Raw genomic sequence first — 15,050 nt, 5'->3', positions numbered from 1 at the left:
CCCCCCCCCAGTAGTGTTGCCCTGTATAGCCCTGGCTGTTCTAATGTTACCTCTCTAAACCAGGCTGGCCTCAAACTCAGTGATCCACTTGCTTCTGCTGGGATCAAAGGTGTGCATCATCATGTTTGACTTTCAGGACTTGAGTCCATGGTCTGCTGGCATGTTTGTCATGTTCAAGGCATAGAGGAGTTAAGTTGGTTACCTCCCAGTGCCCAGGAAGCAGAAGAGAGGAGGCCTAGGAGGTCAGGGAATAGCATATTCTCAGGGACATTACCCCAGTCACCTTCTCTGAAGTTAGGCCTCTCCTCCAAAGTTTCCAGCCCCTTTCAAAATTACTCCACTAACTGCTTTGGATTTAGTCTTCAATGCATGAGCCCGTGGAGGACATTTCATGTTCAGAGCTTAACAAAAGGACCTAAGTGACTTAATCTTTTCACTTCAGAGATGGTGCAGATGAATTCTTGTGTAGTAAAGTTGACTCGCTAACAGGTACCAGACCCATGGTCCTGAGCACTCTTTGGTTCTGCATTATAAACAATGTTTTTTTCCTTCTTTCTATAAAATTGGATCTCAACCTTCCTAATGCTGTGACCCCTTAATTCAGTTACTTGTGTTGTGGTGACCCCCACCTTAAAATTATTTTCTTGATACTTCATAACTGTAATTTTGCTACTGTTATGAATTATAATGTAAATACCCGATATGCAGGATATCTGGTATGCAACCCTATCAGAGTGGTTTGCCCCAAAAGGGTCATGACTCACAAGTTGAGAACCTTTACTAAAAACAATGCTAACCCAGTTGACTTGATAAAATTCCAACTTTGAATTTCCACAGATGAAGAACTGCCGTCCTGCCAATGCTGAACGGCCTACCACTGCTCGGATCTCATCAGTGCAGTTCCATCCTGGCGCACAGGTGGTGATGGTCTCTGGGGTAGATAATGCTATCTCACTATTTCAGGTATGAATTTCTAAATTAAGTTTTGTAGTGGAAAGTGTTCAGTATCAGAATACAGGGTCTGTGGAAATAAAGAAAACATTTGTACTTTCTTATAGGTAGATGGCAAAACAAACCCGAAAATCCAGAGCATCTATTTGGAAAAGTTTCCAATCTTTAAGGCTTGTTTCAGTGCTAATGGAGAAGAGCTTTTAGCCACAAGTGTGCACAGCAAGGTTCTTTATGTCTATGATATGCTAGCTGGAAAGTTAGTTCCTGTACATCAAGTGAGAGGTAAGATTTCTATTGAACACAGCATCAATCATCCTTATTTTACACCTTCTTTCAGCCTGTATTTACCACTATTTATAACTACTACTTTTAATCCCAGATGTGTGCACACACAGGGTCTCCCTCAGATTCACAGATTCATCTGCCCTCTGCCTCCCAAATCCTGGGATTAAGGCATGTACCAACACATCCAGCATGCCATCACACTGTTCACAGTATTTTTAAAAGTAAGAGTTTGTTCAGTTAATAGTATTTTATAATTGTCTTGTGTTGAGAAAATAAACTTGAATGAAGCTAGCGAACTGACTCTTTAAGCACTTAGAATAGGTTCATAATTTATAAGTATACATTTCTTCTAGACCACAGATGCTATTGCTTGGCTCTATTTGTCCTTGTTAATTGTTTTTTCTTTCTTTCCTTGTTATTTATATTTTTTGTGTGTTGGAGGCCAAACCTAGGCTTTTTTGCTTATAGGCTAGGATTTTATTGTTGGGCTAACCCTAGACCCCGATACTTTAAACATTTTTTAAGATTGTTTTTGTTTTATATATATGTAAGTTTTGCCTGCCTATATGTCTTGCACTTTTTACATACCTGGTTCCCTCAGAGGTCAGAAGATGTTGGATTCCCTGGAACTGGAGTGATATAGATGGTTGTACTCCTCCACTAGGTGCTGGGAATTGAACTTGGATCTTCTGCAAGAACAAGTGCTCTTAACTACTGAACAAGCTCTCTAGCCCCTCCTGTTTATTTAAAGTTAAATCCACCCTTTCTTCCCTTCTTTCTTTATGTTTATTGACATTTTCTTCTCTGCACACCACATGTATAGCCTGGTAGCTGCAGATGCTAGAATAGGGTGTCTGATTCCCTGAAACTGGAGTTACAGATGGTTATGAGCCGCCATATGGGTGCTGGGAACTGAAGCTGGTTCCTTTGGAAGATCATCCAGTGCCCTTAGCTGGTGAGTCATCATCTCTTCACTCCATCCTGACCCCAATACTTGCTTTTAATGTTAGTAGGTGAGGTGGTAGAAGGAACATTAGCTGGGGATATAGAAGATCTGGCTTCTACTTCCTTGGATAAGTTGTTTCACTTCTCTGATAGATAGGCCATCAGATACTTTAATTCTAATGTTTATTTTAAGTGGTGATTTATACTTGATACAAAACACTTTGAGAAGTACTTATGTAAAGCATTTTAAAGAACAAACTAGGCAAAACCAAAGTTGATTGTTTTCATCAGGTGATTTATTTACCTACCGTCTTATTTTTTTCTCTATATTCTCCTGCTCATGCTAGGTGAGACTCTCATGATTTCTTTGGGAAACCAAAGCCATTGTAATGATGTTGGCTGGGTTGACATACATCTTGGGCCAAAGTGTTGGCATAGTATATAGGTCAGTGGCAGTCTTGCTATTGTTCTTTTTGTGTGTCTGTATTCCTGTGAATGGGTGGCAGTGACTACGCACAAACTAGAGATATTTATGTTTATGTTCAGTGTTTCGAGTCAGTTCTGTCTTGTTTTCTGACACCTTTACTTTTCCTTTCCAAGTTGGTTCTTTGTGAAGTCCCAGCAGGGAGGAGTCTTTTTAAGTTGTGGTTTGGATTTTGTAGAACCGAATCTGTTTCTGCCTCAGGTGCATTTCCTAGTCAGTGGATGCTCTTTGTTGAAAAGCCTAAACCAACTTATATTGAAACAGAAAACTATTTTGAAAGTTTCTAGTACCCACAGCTCAAAACCATCTGTAAGCCCAGTTCCAGCTCCCTTTCCTGGCCTGTAAGGGCACTCCATACACATGGTGCACAAACACACATGTAGGTAAAACTCTTATACACATTAAAAATAAAAACAAAAGAAACAAAGCAGGCCCTATGAGATTGCTTAGCAGGTAAAGGTGCACCTTGCTGCCCCAGTCTGATTGCCTGAGTTCTGTCTTTATGACTCAGGATAGAAGGAGAAAGCAAAAGGAAACAGCTGTACCATACTTGAGAAATTGATTTGCTATGCTGAGGATTTAACCCATTATTTTGATTCTGCCAGGCAGGCACTTTACCACTGAGTTATATCCCCAGCCCTTTGAAAATACTAATTCAATAAGCTCAAGAAATTTAGGATATTTCATTAAGGTGGGAAATTTCTTATTAGGATATCTAAGCTTTTGTATGTAGACTCTTGTCATAAATGCTTGTTTGGAAAATGAAAACAGAATTGATTCAGATTTTATTTTCTATTAACCTCTCAGGGCTTATAACATAATCAGTTAGAAGTGGTCCAAAGGAGCCTCAACCAGCACTTTCTTGTGTGTAAAAGCTTTTTACTACATTAAAAAATTTTTAAAATCTTTTTGTTCTAATCAGTAGTTGTACTTTAGCTGCTTGAATCAATTTTTTTTTTTTTTGTCTAGGCATTATGTTTGCATGGTATAGCTAGAAATCCAGCATATAGCTTGGTGTGGTGATCCATGCCTTTAATTTCTGCACTTGAGGGTCATATCAGAGTCATTCTTGGCTACTTACTGAGATAAAGGCTATCCTGGACTTGAAACCCCCCTACCCCCCCATCTACAAATGAATGATAGTGGGAAGTCTGTTCTGCTCCCTCCTCCTGGTCATCTCCCTGCTTTAGTCAGCCATTTATACCATTTTTAGCTGTCTTTTCTGTTAGATCACCTTATAATGAAAAACTTGGCTCTTAGCATTCTGGTAGGATCAATATGAAAGGATATGTTCTTTTTTAAATGGGTTAGGAGACTCTCAATTATACCATGAGGACCTAATCAATTGTTAAAGACACTTGAAAGTAAGGAACTTGTGCTTTTAAAGTACAAAATTAAAGATTATTTTCCCATTCATCATAGGTGGCAACCAGATAGTTTGGCCATTTCTAATGGCAGTGGGTTTCCTTTCCATTAATGAGCTGTGTAGCAAACTGCAGTCGTCCTTTTAGGGTATTACTGCTTACATTTACAATGAGTTGGTTTGTTAACTGTTTAGAGACCTGAACTGTTGAATGCTAACTAACCAAGATAAAGTTTGCCAACCATTTTGAAAAGAATGTTTGGGTTCTTTTTGATGTTATATGCAATCAGGTTTATTTGGGTAGACTTCTTAAAAGTCATTTAATCTATTTTTTCATCTCTTTTCTTAGGTATGAAAGAGAAAATAGTGAAGCGATTTGAAGTCTCTCCAGATGGATCCTTCCTGCTCATAAGTGGCATTGCTGGGTTTTCTCATTTGCTGTCAATGAAGGTGAAACATTTAGTTGTTTCTTATTCTTCCATTAGGTATTAAGGTTAGGTTTAAGGATAGTCTTGAACTCAGCATGTTCTTTTCGTTTTGTTATTTTTTTGTTTGAGACAAGGTTTTGCTATATAGCGCTGACTGGCCTCCAACTCCACTTATCTGTGTCTCCAGAGTAATAGGATCAAAGGCTTGCACTAGGATATATTGGGAGTTTTGGGAAGTTGGGGGAAAACTTTTGACAATGAGAAAAGTAGAGTCAGGGATGGAGTGATGGCTCAGGGTTAAGAGCATTGGCTGCTCTTCCAGAGATCCTGGGTTCTGTTACCAACACTCACATGTTGGTTTGCAACCATCTGTAACTCTAATTCCAGAGGATTCGTTGTCCTCTTCTGGCTTCTGTGGGCAACAGGCACAACTGTGCACAGACACCTATGCAGACAAAAGAACTATACACATAAGATTAAAATTAATAAACAAAAGTTAGAGTCAAATAATACTTCCTGGAAGATAGATAACAGTCTTCTAACATCTAGTAAATAATTACTCTTAGACCAAAGAATTGATTGGTAGCATGAAGATTAATGGAAGAATTGCAGCATCCACATTCTCTTCTGATAGTAAGAAGATATATGCTTCTTCTGGTAAGTTTGGATATATCTATGTTTCAGATTTTATTTAAAAAAATACCAAAACCTGCTTTGTTTTTTTCTTACTGTTTCTTAAGAAAATCAGATATATAGATATATTTAATACTTATTTTCTGACATTTGCCAGGCTGGTTACGAACTATTAACAGTGAAAGGTTAACAGTCTGATATGCAGTGTTAACATGTTTGCTCCAGTTGCCCTTACTCCAGTGTGGGACAGTTTTCAAGGAGATAGTTAAGAGTTTCGCAGAATTCTCTTTGGGAGCATAAGATTGTATGAAGAAGGGCAAACTTTGGAACATTATCTACAGAAAAGGAAAGGATGAGAGGGAGTGAGGAGCCATCTTTGAGGTTAATGAGATGATATTATAGGTACAGTAGGATGAGAAGATGCTGTAGGAACAAGAAAAAGGATTGATCAGTTTTGGAAATTGGATGGCTGTTTGCATCTTGGAAATATTTGTGGTCTCTGTAATATCTTTTATCTTGCCTTAATATGTGCTCACTGGTTTCCTTAATATCCATAATTTGTAAATGACTTGAAACAAACTGCATATCACTTCTTAGTTAAATTATAAACTTTTTGTGGTGTGGGTCGGCTCATTTACTCTCCACCATCGTCATTAAAAGTTGGCTTATCTACATTGTCTGGCCTTATATACTAGGTACCCTTATGCTTGTTGGTATTTTTTTCCTTTTCATGTATTTGCTCCAGTAATTTATTTTAGTGAAATATAGCACCTTTTACTTAAAGTTCAACTCAAGTATGTGATTTTTTTTTCTTTTTACTTTAAACCTAAAGGTACACTTTTGTTTTTGAATGACTGAACTTTTGTATATATTTGAAATGCTTTTGGTTTTCTGTAAAGAGTGTTCCTTGTGCTATTAACGAGTGGCTAAAAGTGCTAAGTCTGTTTGCTTTTTAAAGGAAGATTAGCTAAATCTTTCTTTTACTTTCAGAGAATGGAGAAGTTTATGTGTGGGATGTGAATTCGAGGAAGTGCATTAACAGATTCCTCGATGAAGGCAGTTTATATGGATTAAGCATTGCTGCGTCAAAGAATGGGCAGTATGTGGCTTGTGGGTGAGTGAGAAAATGTTTAGCAGTTAAATACTCTAGATGGTACATGGCTTTACTGACATCTTAGAAATATGAAATCAGTAAACCCACCTGAGCGTTTTGATTTGTAAAGTTGTTTTGATGCATCATTAGTTATTAATAATGGTAGTTTGTCAGCTTTTTAGCAAAGAAGAAACTAGACTACCTTAAATCATTGTATATTTTTCTGAGTTTAGAATACTCATTAGACCATGGTCAGATTTTTATCTGAGTGTATTTAGCTTCTTGCCATTGATGAGGAGATAACAATTCAACTTTAGACTTAAATCTCTTAGGTGTATAGTCAAAAGGATATTACTTGGAAATATCATTTGTTAGTATGGTAGGTGTCTTAGCCACCATTCTTTTGCTGTGAAGAGACCGTGACTATAGCAACTCATAAAAAGAAAGCATAAAATTGGGGCTTGCTTATAGTTTCAGAAATTTAGCCCATTATCATGGTGGCATGCAGGCAAACATGGTGCTGAGAGTTCTACATCTGGATCCACAGGCGGCAGCAGGAAGGTAGACACATTGGACCAGGCTTGGGCTTTTGAAGTCAAAAGGGCCACCCCCAGTGACCCACTTCCTCCAAGAAGGCCACAAGTACAAGGCAACACTTTCTAATCCTTTTCAAGTAGTGTACTTAGTCCTTGATGACTAAGCATTCAAATATATGAACCTGTGTGTGGGAGGTCTTTCTTACTTTTACTTAGACTGTCGCAGTAGGCACTTAATATTTCACAAAACATGTTACTGGGCTATTAGTAGAAAAATGGCTTATATTTGGGAAACGATGATGTTTATCTCCCTACCTGATCTTAAATATGTAGGTGGAAGGAGGAGGAATTGCACAGTTAGTGGTTGTTCTAATCTAAGATCTTGTTTACATCTGTAATTTTGTTAGTTCAAGATGTCTGTTTGACCTTAGACCAAATACAATTAAGCTGTAAGGAAATTACAGCTAGATATTCCTTGAAGTAGGTAGTTAAGGGGCCTAGCTGTCCGGAAATGTGTTATACTTAAGCATTAACTTTGGAAACTGCTTATAAATGTCCCCAGCAAGTTTGGGGCTGGAAAGACAGTAGAACTGAGCTGGAGACACTGGAGCAACTGTGTCCCTAAGGTGGTAGGGTACTGACAGGCAGTTCTTAGTCTGATTGCCTTTCCTTTGTTGCCTGTCAGCACTTGCCATACCTGTAGAGAGATGCATTTCATCTTTGCATTTGGTAAAGATAAGCTTTACCAAAGTAATACACATTTAGAAACAGCGCCTGATTAGCAGATCATTAAGACAGTGTCTGATACAAGTTATTTTAAATAGAACAGTTCTTCCTCTGTGTCAGGCAAGGTTAAGTGTACAAAAATGACCGTGTTTCAAATTGGTGAAGTCAGAGCAGTTAGGATTTTTGTGGTCCTTGTCTCTCTCTTTCACTTTTTATTAGTCCCCTTTGAAGGGTCTGAGGAAAATAAAAACTAATACTAGAAATTTAAACTCATTTTTATTGCTGTTCTCATATTGTTGACCAGAGATCATTTCTATATTATAGTTAAATCTGTTAAGAAAAAATTTAACCCTTGTTAGAATTCCTGATATCACCTGATAGGTAGTGTTGTAGACTCAGGGTAGAACATGGAGAAGCTAGAATCATGACTGCCTGTTACCTTCTCTGGTCTCTGCTGTGGCATTTGATTCCTTTGATCTCAGAACTCCTATTAGTATCTTCAACTCAATTTAGTTCTTGTTTTCATAAAGAGCATGCTTTCTGTTTACAACTTTGCTGTGATAGAATAGCTAAGGATACTGTAAAGAGAGACCTTTTACTTTCCATTGTCATCTGAATAACTTTGGAAACCGGTGTGATATGGCATATCCCTGTAATCTCAGCATTTGTGAGGTGGAAACAAAGCAGATCTAAAGGATTTTTGTTGTTTTGGTTCTTCGAGATAGGATTTCTCTGTGTAACCCTGGCTGTCCTGGAACTCACTCTGTAGACCAGGTTGCCTTGAACTCACAGAGATCTACCTACCTCTGCCTTCCAAGTGCTGGGATTAAAGGGTGATTTGAGATAAGTTCTCAGGTATCCCAGGTTACTCTCATACTTGCTAGTGGAGGTTGACCTTCAATTCTTGATTCTCTTGCCTCCACCACCTGAGTGTTGGTATTGCAGGTGTACATCACCAAGTTTCATTTGTTTCCACTCTACTCAGTTTTCTATCAGGTGATTTGTTGACCTTAGTCATGATTAGCTTATAATGAACACAAAGGTTGTTTGGAGGGGGTAGTTGGTATCTATAGGAGTAAGATATGTGAGATACTAGAGATAAATTGGAATCAGCCTTGGGGACAGCAGAGAAAGGTGACTGAAAGAACTGGGAATGAGAAGACCTGGTAGAGTTAAATCTTTGGTATTTGTGTTTGTTTGTTTGTTTGAAGTCTGTATGATGTATGTAGCTAGGGTGGGTCTGGTTGTATCTTAGCTTTTTTAAAGAGAGGTTCTTACTGTCTGATGCAGGCTGGCTTCAAGCTTGAGAACCTCCTGTCTCTTGTTCTTGAGATTTGGGATAGATGTATGCTCCCACAGTTGACTTTTTGGGCTCTCTGTTTGCTCAGGCTGGTCTCGGGCTCATGTTATCTTCCTATCCTGGGTAGCTGAGACTGCAGCCATGCACTATTATATTTGTGATTGGTTTCTCTGGCTCGCCCTCTTCCTGAAACAGCTTCTAAATAATCACTCAGAGGCTTAATATTAATTATAGAATGTTTGGCCTATAGTTTAGGCTTATTAACTAGCTCCTACATTCAAATGAACCCATTTATATTAGTTTGAGTATTGCCATGTGGCTGTGGCTTTTACCAGAACGTTGGCATCTTGTTTCTTGGGCAGTTCTCTTGAGTCTACCCTTTTCCCTGTATTCAGTTTGGCTTTCCCGCCTAGCTATATTCTGCCTTACTATAGGCAAAAGCAGCTTTTTATTATCAACCAGTGAGAGTAACATATATTCACAGCGTACAGAAGGGCTATCCTATAGCATTTCCTGGTCAAGTCCTTACTGGGTTATTTTTTTTTTTTTTTGTGCCTTGTTTATCTCATGCTGCAGCAGCCTTGAAGATGTTCTAGAAAAGAACCCAGGAAACTGCAACAGAGGCGCTTCGAAACGTTGGATCATTATGCCCTTTTTAAAATTCTTGTCACACACTTTTAGCATCTGATTTATCTTGATACTGGTTCTATGGTGGGAGCCATGTGAGTTCTTTGGGGAACAAGACCCGAGAATAGCATGAATGACTCTCCTTGTGGCAAGGCCCTGGAGACTCTGACCCACTTGGCAAAAACTTGTGGACAGTTTGTTGCATCATTCTGGGTATGATCTCCTTGATTTCACACTGCTGGCCTGACTGGGTCACAGTAGGTTATGAAGTTTAATATTGCATATTTGCATAACTTTTTGGAAAGAATGATTTTAACCACTAAAGTCTTTGAGAAATATTTGTAAATATATATGAGAAGTTAATAGGAACAGTCTAGGAACAGGGAATGAAGCAGAATCATAGAAATCCACATTTCCCTCATTTCTAATAACTGTACCAATACCATAAGAAGTTAAGCTAGATGAACGTAAGGACAAGGGATGAGCAGTGCCAACTACTAAGAGTAAGTTTCCAAGTTACGTTGACTAAAGGATAAATGGGAAAACTTGGTATATCCCCAGAGGAGATAGAGTAGTGCAGAATGGAGAATTGTTGATCCAGTTTGGTGAGTTGATTGTGAGGACCCAGACCCTACCAGATGTAAATATAAACCACAAGAGACAAAACTGTCTGACCCTTCATAATGCTGTAACCGCATATGCTGCCAACTGGGCACGCTGTTCTACCTGTAGGAGCGCCTGGTTAGGAAACTTCCTTTGTTGCTTACAAGACTGCTTATGCTTCTAAAAGTAGAGATACAGATAAAAAAGGTAATGGCTACCGATGGGAAAGTTGGGGGACAGAAAGGGGAAGAAGTAAGGAACAATCTTGTAATTATTGTAATCATTTTTAGAAATTTAGGAAGTAAAAACTGTGCAAACCATTGAAACTGTTAAAATAAAAACAGCCCAGGGTATTCAGGGGCAACTTGTTTCAACAAACGGTGGTCATGGTGTCTTCTTGGCACCAACTTCACACATTCGTCTTAGGTCATTGAACCCATCTGGAGAAAGACTTCCAGCAGTACTAGTTGATATTTTGTTGTATCCAGGTTATAATAAATACTTGGTTTTGGCATGACATTATCTATTGTATTCTAGACATTTTAACGTTTTGTCTGTAACACATGCCTTTTTTTTAGTTTTGTTTCTTTGTTTAATTTTCTTGAGACAGAATCTCATGTATCCCAGTCTGGCTTTAGACTTCTATTGCCAACTGAGATGACTAACTGTGCAGTCTGGTTCCTCTGCTTCTACCTCCCAAGTGCTGGAATGATAGGCATGGAACACCACACCTACTTCAGTTTTGTGATTGCTTGTTGTTAGTGCCAGAAGCCACTAGGACCAGTTTAAGTTATCTGTGGATTATTTGTACCATGTTTAATTTGTTTTGCCTTTTGGGCATGGAGGAGAAGAAAGATGGAGTCTTATAATAGCTCTGGTGTCTTAGTCAGGGTTCTTTTGCTGTGAAGAGATACCATGATCACAGCAGCTCTTAGCAAGGAAAACATTTCTTTGGGGTTAGCTTACAGTTTCATTGGCTTAGTCCATTATTATCATGGTGGGACATAGCAGAGAGCAGGTAGGCATGGTACTGGAGAAGAAGTTGAGAGTTCTACATCTTGACTGCAGGTAGCAGAAGCAACTGTAAGTCAAACTGAGCTTAGCAAAGGAGACCTCAAAGCCCACTCCCACAGTGAAACACTTCTTCCAACAAGGTCACACCGACTCCAATAAGGCTACAGCTCCTAATAGTGCCACTTGCTGTGGGCCAAGCCTTCAAACATATGAATCTATGGGGGCCATTCCTATTCAGACCACCACACTTTGGCTAGCTTTGACTCCTGTGTCAGCTTCTTGAGTGTTGAGATTATAAATGTGTACCCCCACTTCCATCTTTATGCATCTTATTCTCAATGCACATAGCCTTAGAACATCTGATCATTGAGACAACATTTGTTTTATTTTGTTTTGTGTTTCAACAGTTGCTCACATTGTGTTTTACGCTGGCTTAAATTTACTAAGTAGCAGCCGGATGGTGGTGGCATATGCCTTTAATCCCAGCAGTCAGGAGGCAGAGGCAGGTGGATATTTCTGAGTTTGAGTCTGGTCTACAAATGCAAGTTCTAGTACAGCCAGAGTTGTTACACAGGGAAACCCTGTCTTGAAGTCCCCCCTCCCCCCCCAAAAAAATAAGTTAGCACAGGGTGGCCTTGAGTTAATGATAGCTTTTCTATCTGAGCCTTTTGATTGCTAGAATCATAGGCATGAACTGCCATGCTGATTTAAAGTACTCATCGATCAGTGATTCTGTTAGTGATAGACTAATGGTAGGCCCTTAAAATTTGCCTTTTAAGAGAAGTGTAAATAATTCTTTGTTGGTAAACATTAATGTAAACTCTGAGTAGATAACCTTAAACTTTGGCTATGAGCTAATGAATATTCCCAGGAAAGCCAAATTAAGGTGACTGGTTTTACTAAAGCCTTTGTTCTCTAGTTTTGTAGTTCCCACAAATACATTCAAAGAATAAAGAAAGAAGAGCTAGAAATGGCAGAAGGGAATGGTGGTGTTTATTGTAAAAAGAAAAACAGCAGCTATCAGTGAGGAATGTCAGTTTTCTTTCGTATATTAGAATGTTAGGCAATGTCCAGACCTGCTGGCGCTGGCTTTCAATCCCAGATAGAAACTCAGGTCACTGAAACTGGAGAGAGTCCAGACTTTAATGCTAGCCTGGCAACATAGTAAGACACTATCCTAGGGGGATAAAATCAAAAGGGGTGGAGAAACACTTGGTTAGCATGTATGTGAGGCCTTAGATTCAGTCCCCAGTACTACAAAACAGCAAAAACAGTTAGGCAGTAAGAACGGTGGGAGAGTGGTTGCCTTAGTTCCTTAGTTTGTCTTGTATCTCAAGCACTCAGGTAGTACCTGGCATGGAGTAGACTTTTGATTTATCATCAGAAAGTAAAATGGAGATTCTGTGTTTTCTTCACATTTGTAGCTAGACCTACAATTGAAAAGCTGCCCGAGTTAAGAGCTCAGCCAGACTGAAGCTGCACTAATAGAATATCTTTTGTCTTTCCTTGAACTCTCCAGTCTTTGGGTTTCTTGCAGTTTGTTTCCACAAATACCAGTTTTTGTTCATCTAGGTTGAGAAGACTTTGTTTTAAATCTGTTTTATTTCTTTTTCTTTTTGCAGTTCTAAAAGTGGAGTGGTAAATATATACAGTCAAGATTCTTGCCTCCAACAAACAAACCCGAAGCCAATAAAAGCTATAATGAACCTGGTCACTGGTGTTACTTCCTTGACCTTCAATCCCACTACAGAAATCTTGGCAGTGGCTTCAAGAAAAATGAAAGAAGCTATCAGATTGGTAATAACTCCTTTTACCCACTCTCATTTATCTTGATAATTTAAAATTTCATGTTGAAACAGTGAATGATGACAGGAGAGTGGTATTGGAATATTTTAAAGAGTGATTTTTGGGCTGGAGGTAGGGCTTAGTTGGTAGAGTACTTGCCCAGAATACATGAGGCCCTGCACCAAAACAAATCTGGGGTGGTGACACATGCCCACAATCAAGGTTATACTTGGCTACATCACGAGTTGAAAACTAGTATGCACGAAAATCTTGTCTTAAAAAGCCAAAAACAACAGCAACAAAAATGCTAAAAAGTTAAGTCATTTCAGTTCTGTTTTGTAGAAATTATTAGTTGGGAGCTTTTGGGGTTGGTTGTTTCATTATTGCAGAGTAGCCTACCAGATTTTGCATAGATCTGTTTTATTAGAAATTCTGAGCTGTCCATCGTTAGCATTTCTTAAGATATGGTCCTCATTTTCAGAGATTTTTGTCTAGCACATAGATTAAGGAGCATATTTAAGGAAAACACTTCATTTATCTATAGTTCCTTTTATTATTTTCTAAAAACCTGTACCTACAGTGGAGTAGAGGCAGTTCTTAGATTTTGAAAGTGAGTTGACATAAGGTGCTACAGTTCAGATAGCTAGACAGGGATTATGAATACCTGTGTCAAGAATGCCTTAGGCCACCCTCAGGTTTGATGATTTAATGGAAAGAAACAGTATCTAGTACCTGTTTTTAAAGCATGGAGCAGCCTGGGAGTCCCTTCCCGGTATAGAGTTGCACAGGATACATGTAATAACTCCACACCAAGTATTTCCTACCTATAAGACTCATTAGAGACTCAGTACCCAGAGGTTTGGTTGATGGTTCATGTGGACATCCTCTGCCTAGCATTTGCTAAATTCTTGGTGCCCAAAGTAAAGCCAGATATTAGGCATAAATGATTCTGCTTTGCTCTGGCAAAAGAAGTTCTTCACTCAAACTGTTTCTAGAGATATATTGGTATATATTTGTCAGGGTGAAAAAGGGCAGCTGCCAACTGAATAAGCACAGGGCTTATATAGGACTTCTTAGGTGTGGAGTTCTTCCAGGGAGATTTTCAGGGTGGGAATTGGTCAGATTTCAATCCCTGAGCTTGAACAAGCTGGGTTTTGTGCTTGGGAATTGCTTGGTTTCGTGCTCAGGGATTAGGTGGTTTCATGCTTAGTTGGTCATTCCAGACTCTTGAGTGTGAGATGGGAAGTGGGCGCAGGAGAATCTGTGGGTAAGAGACTGTCTGCAAGAAGGTACAGGCAGTGACTGACACTGACACCCCAGGTTATTATCTGACCTCCATGCACACTGCTCACACTCACACAGGCTCACACACATCTTGTACTACTTGTACTACTTGGCTGTATTTATGGAATAGTGCTTCCAAGTATGGCACAGTCAGAGTGTGTTTTATATCAGAATAGAATGAAATGAAAAATTTAAGAAAGGTAGTTCCTAGTTTTTATAATTTAAGGATTTTTATAATCTCTTGCAGGTTCATCTTCCTTCCTGTACAGTATTTTCTAACTTTCCGGTTTTTAAAAAGAGTGCTATTTCTCGTGTTCAAACCATGGATTTTTCTCCCAGAGGTGGATACTTTGCCTTGGGGAATGAGCGAGGCAAGGCCCTGTTGTATAGGTAGGTATTATCTGTGTTTAGAAGTCAGGTACATAATAAACTGCTTTTGAAAAATGAAGCTATAAATAAGGGTGTGAGCCACAAAGATAGCAAAAGTTATATTATCTATACAGGTTTCTTTTTTTACCCAACTTGTCTTTAAAATAGTCACAAGCAAAATTTATTTGCATCATTGCTAAAAGGTACAGGTTGGCAGGTGGATCTTCTGGGAGAGTGCTCTGACATGACAGTCCTTTTCCTTGTGTTGGTTGTGTGCTGCACAGAACCCAATGTTAGTGTGTGCATGCTCCAGGGAATGCTGCAGGCTGAAGGAAAATAGGAATGAAAATTGGTTTTTAAGATAGTAATGAAATGAGCATATAGTAGACTGTGGGTTAACTGCTACTGCTTTCTAAGGAAAATGAGATATATATATATATGCATATACATATACTTGGGTAATTTTGTCAGTCTCATTCAGATTAGGATCAAGTACAGACTTTACTAAAAAGAGTAGCTCTTTGAGAGCTATTTGGGCTTTTTACTTTTTTTGTTTGTTTGTTTTTCTTTTTATTGAGAAAAGGAAAAAAAAAAGTTTCCCCCTCCTCCCACCCTTCTCCCCCC

The 15,050-nt window shown here is 38.9% G+C and overlaps 1 protein-coding gene across 1 annotated transcript in view; it reads left to right on the top strand.

Annotated features, from left to right (window-relative positions):
- Positions 1-15,050, top strand: part of Utp18 (UTP18, small subunit processome component) — a 25,511-nt gene that overhangs the window by 8,810 nt on the left and 1,651 nt on the right. The window contains exons 6-12 of the mRNA XM_013347553.2: positions 838-963; positions 1,059-1,233; positions 4,378-4,478; positions 5,023-5,113; positions 6,080-6,203; positions 12,611-12,785; positions 14,305-14,447. Of these exons, the coding sequence (XP_013203007.2) occupies positions 838-963; positions 1,059-1,233; positions 4,378-4,478; positions 5,023-5,113; positions 6,080-6,203; positions 12,611-12,785; positions 14,305-14,447 (935 nt within the window). The remainder of the gene's footprint in view (positions 1-837; positions 964-1,058; positions 1,234-4,377; positions 4,479-5,022; positions 5,114-6,079; positions 6,204-12,610; positions 12,786-14,304; positions 14,448-15,050) is intronic.

This window comes from Microtus ochrogaster, chromosome 7 (genome assembly GCF_000317375.1).
Source record: "Microtus ochrogaster isolate Prairie Vole_2 chromosome 7, MicOch1.0, whole genome shotgun sequence".
NCBI classification, from domain to species: domain Eukaryota; kingdom Metazoa; phylum Chordata; class Mammalia; order Rodentia; family Cricetidae; genus Microtus; species Microtus ochrogaster.
Note: the sequence above shows the minus strand (reverse complement) of the source record. Positions and strands in the feature narration are given on the sequence as shown.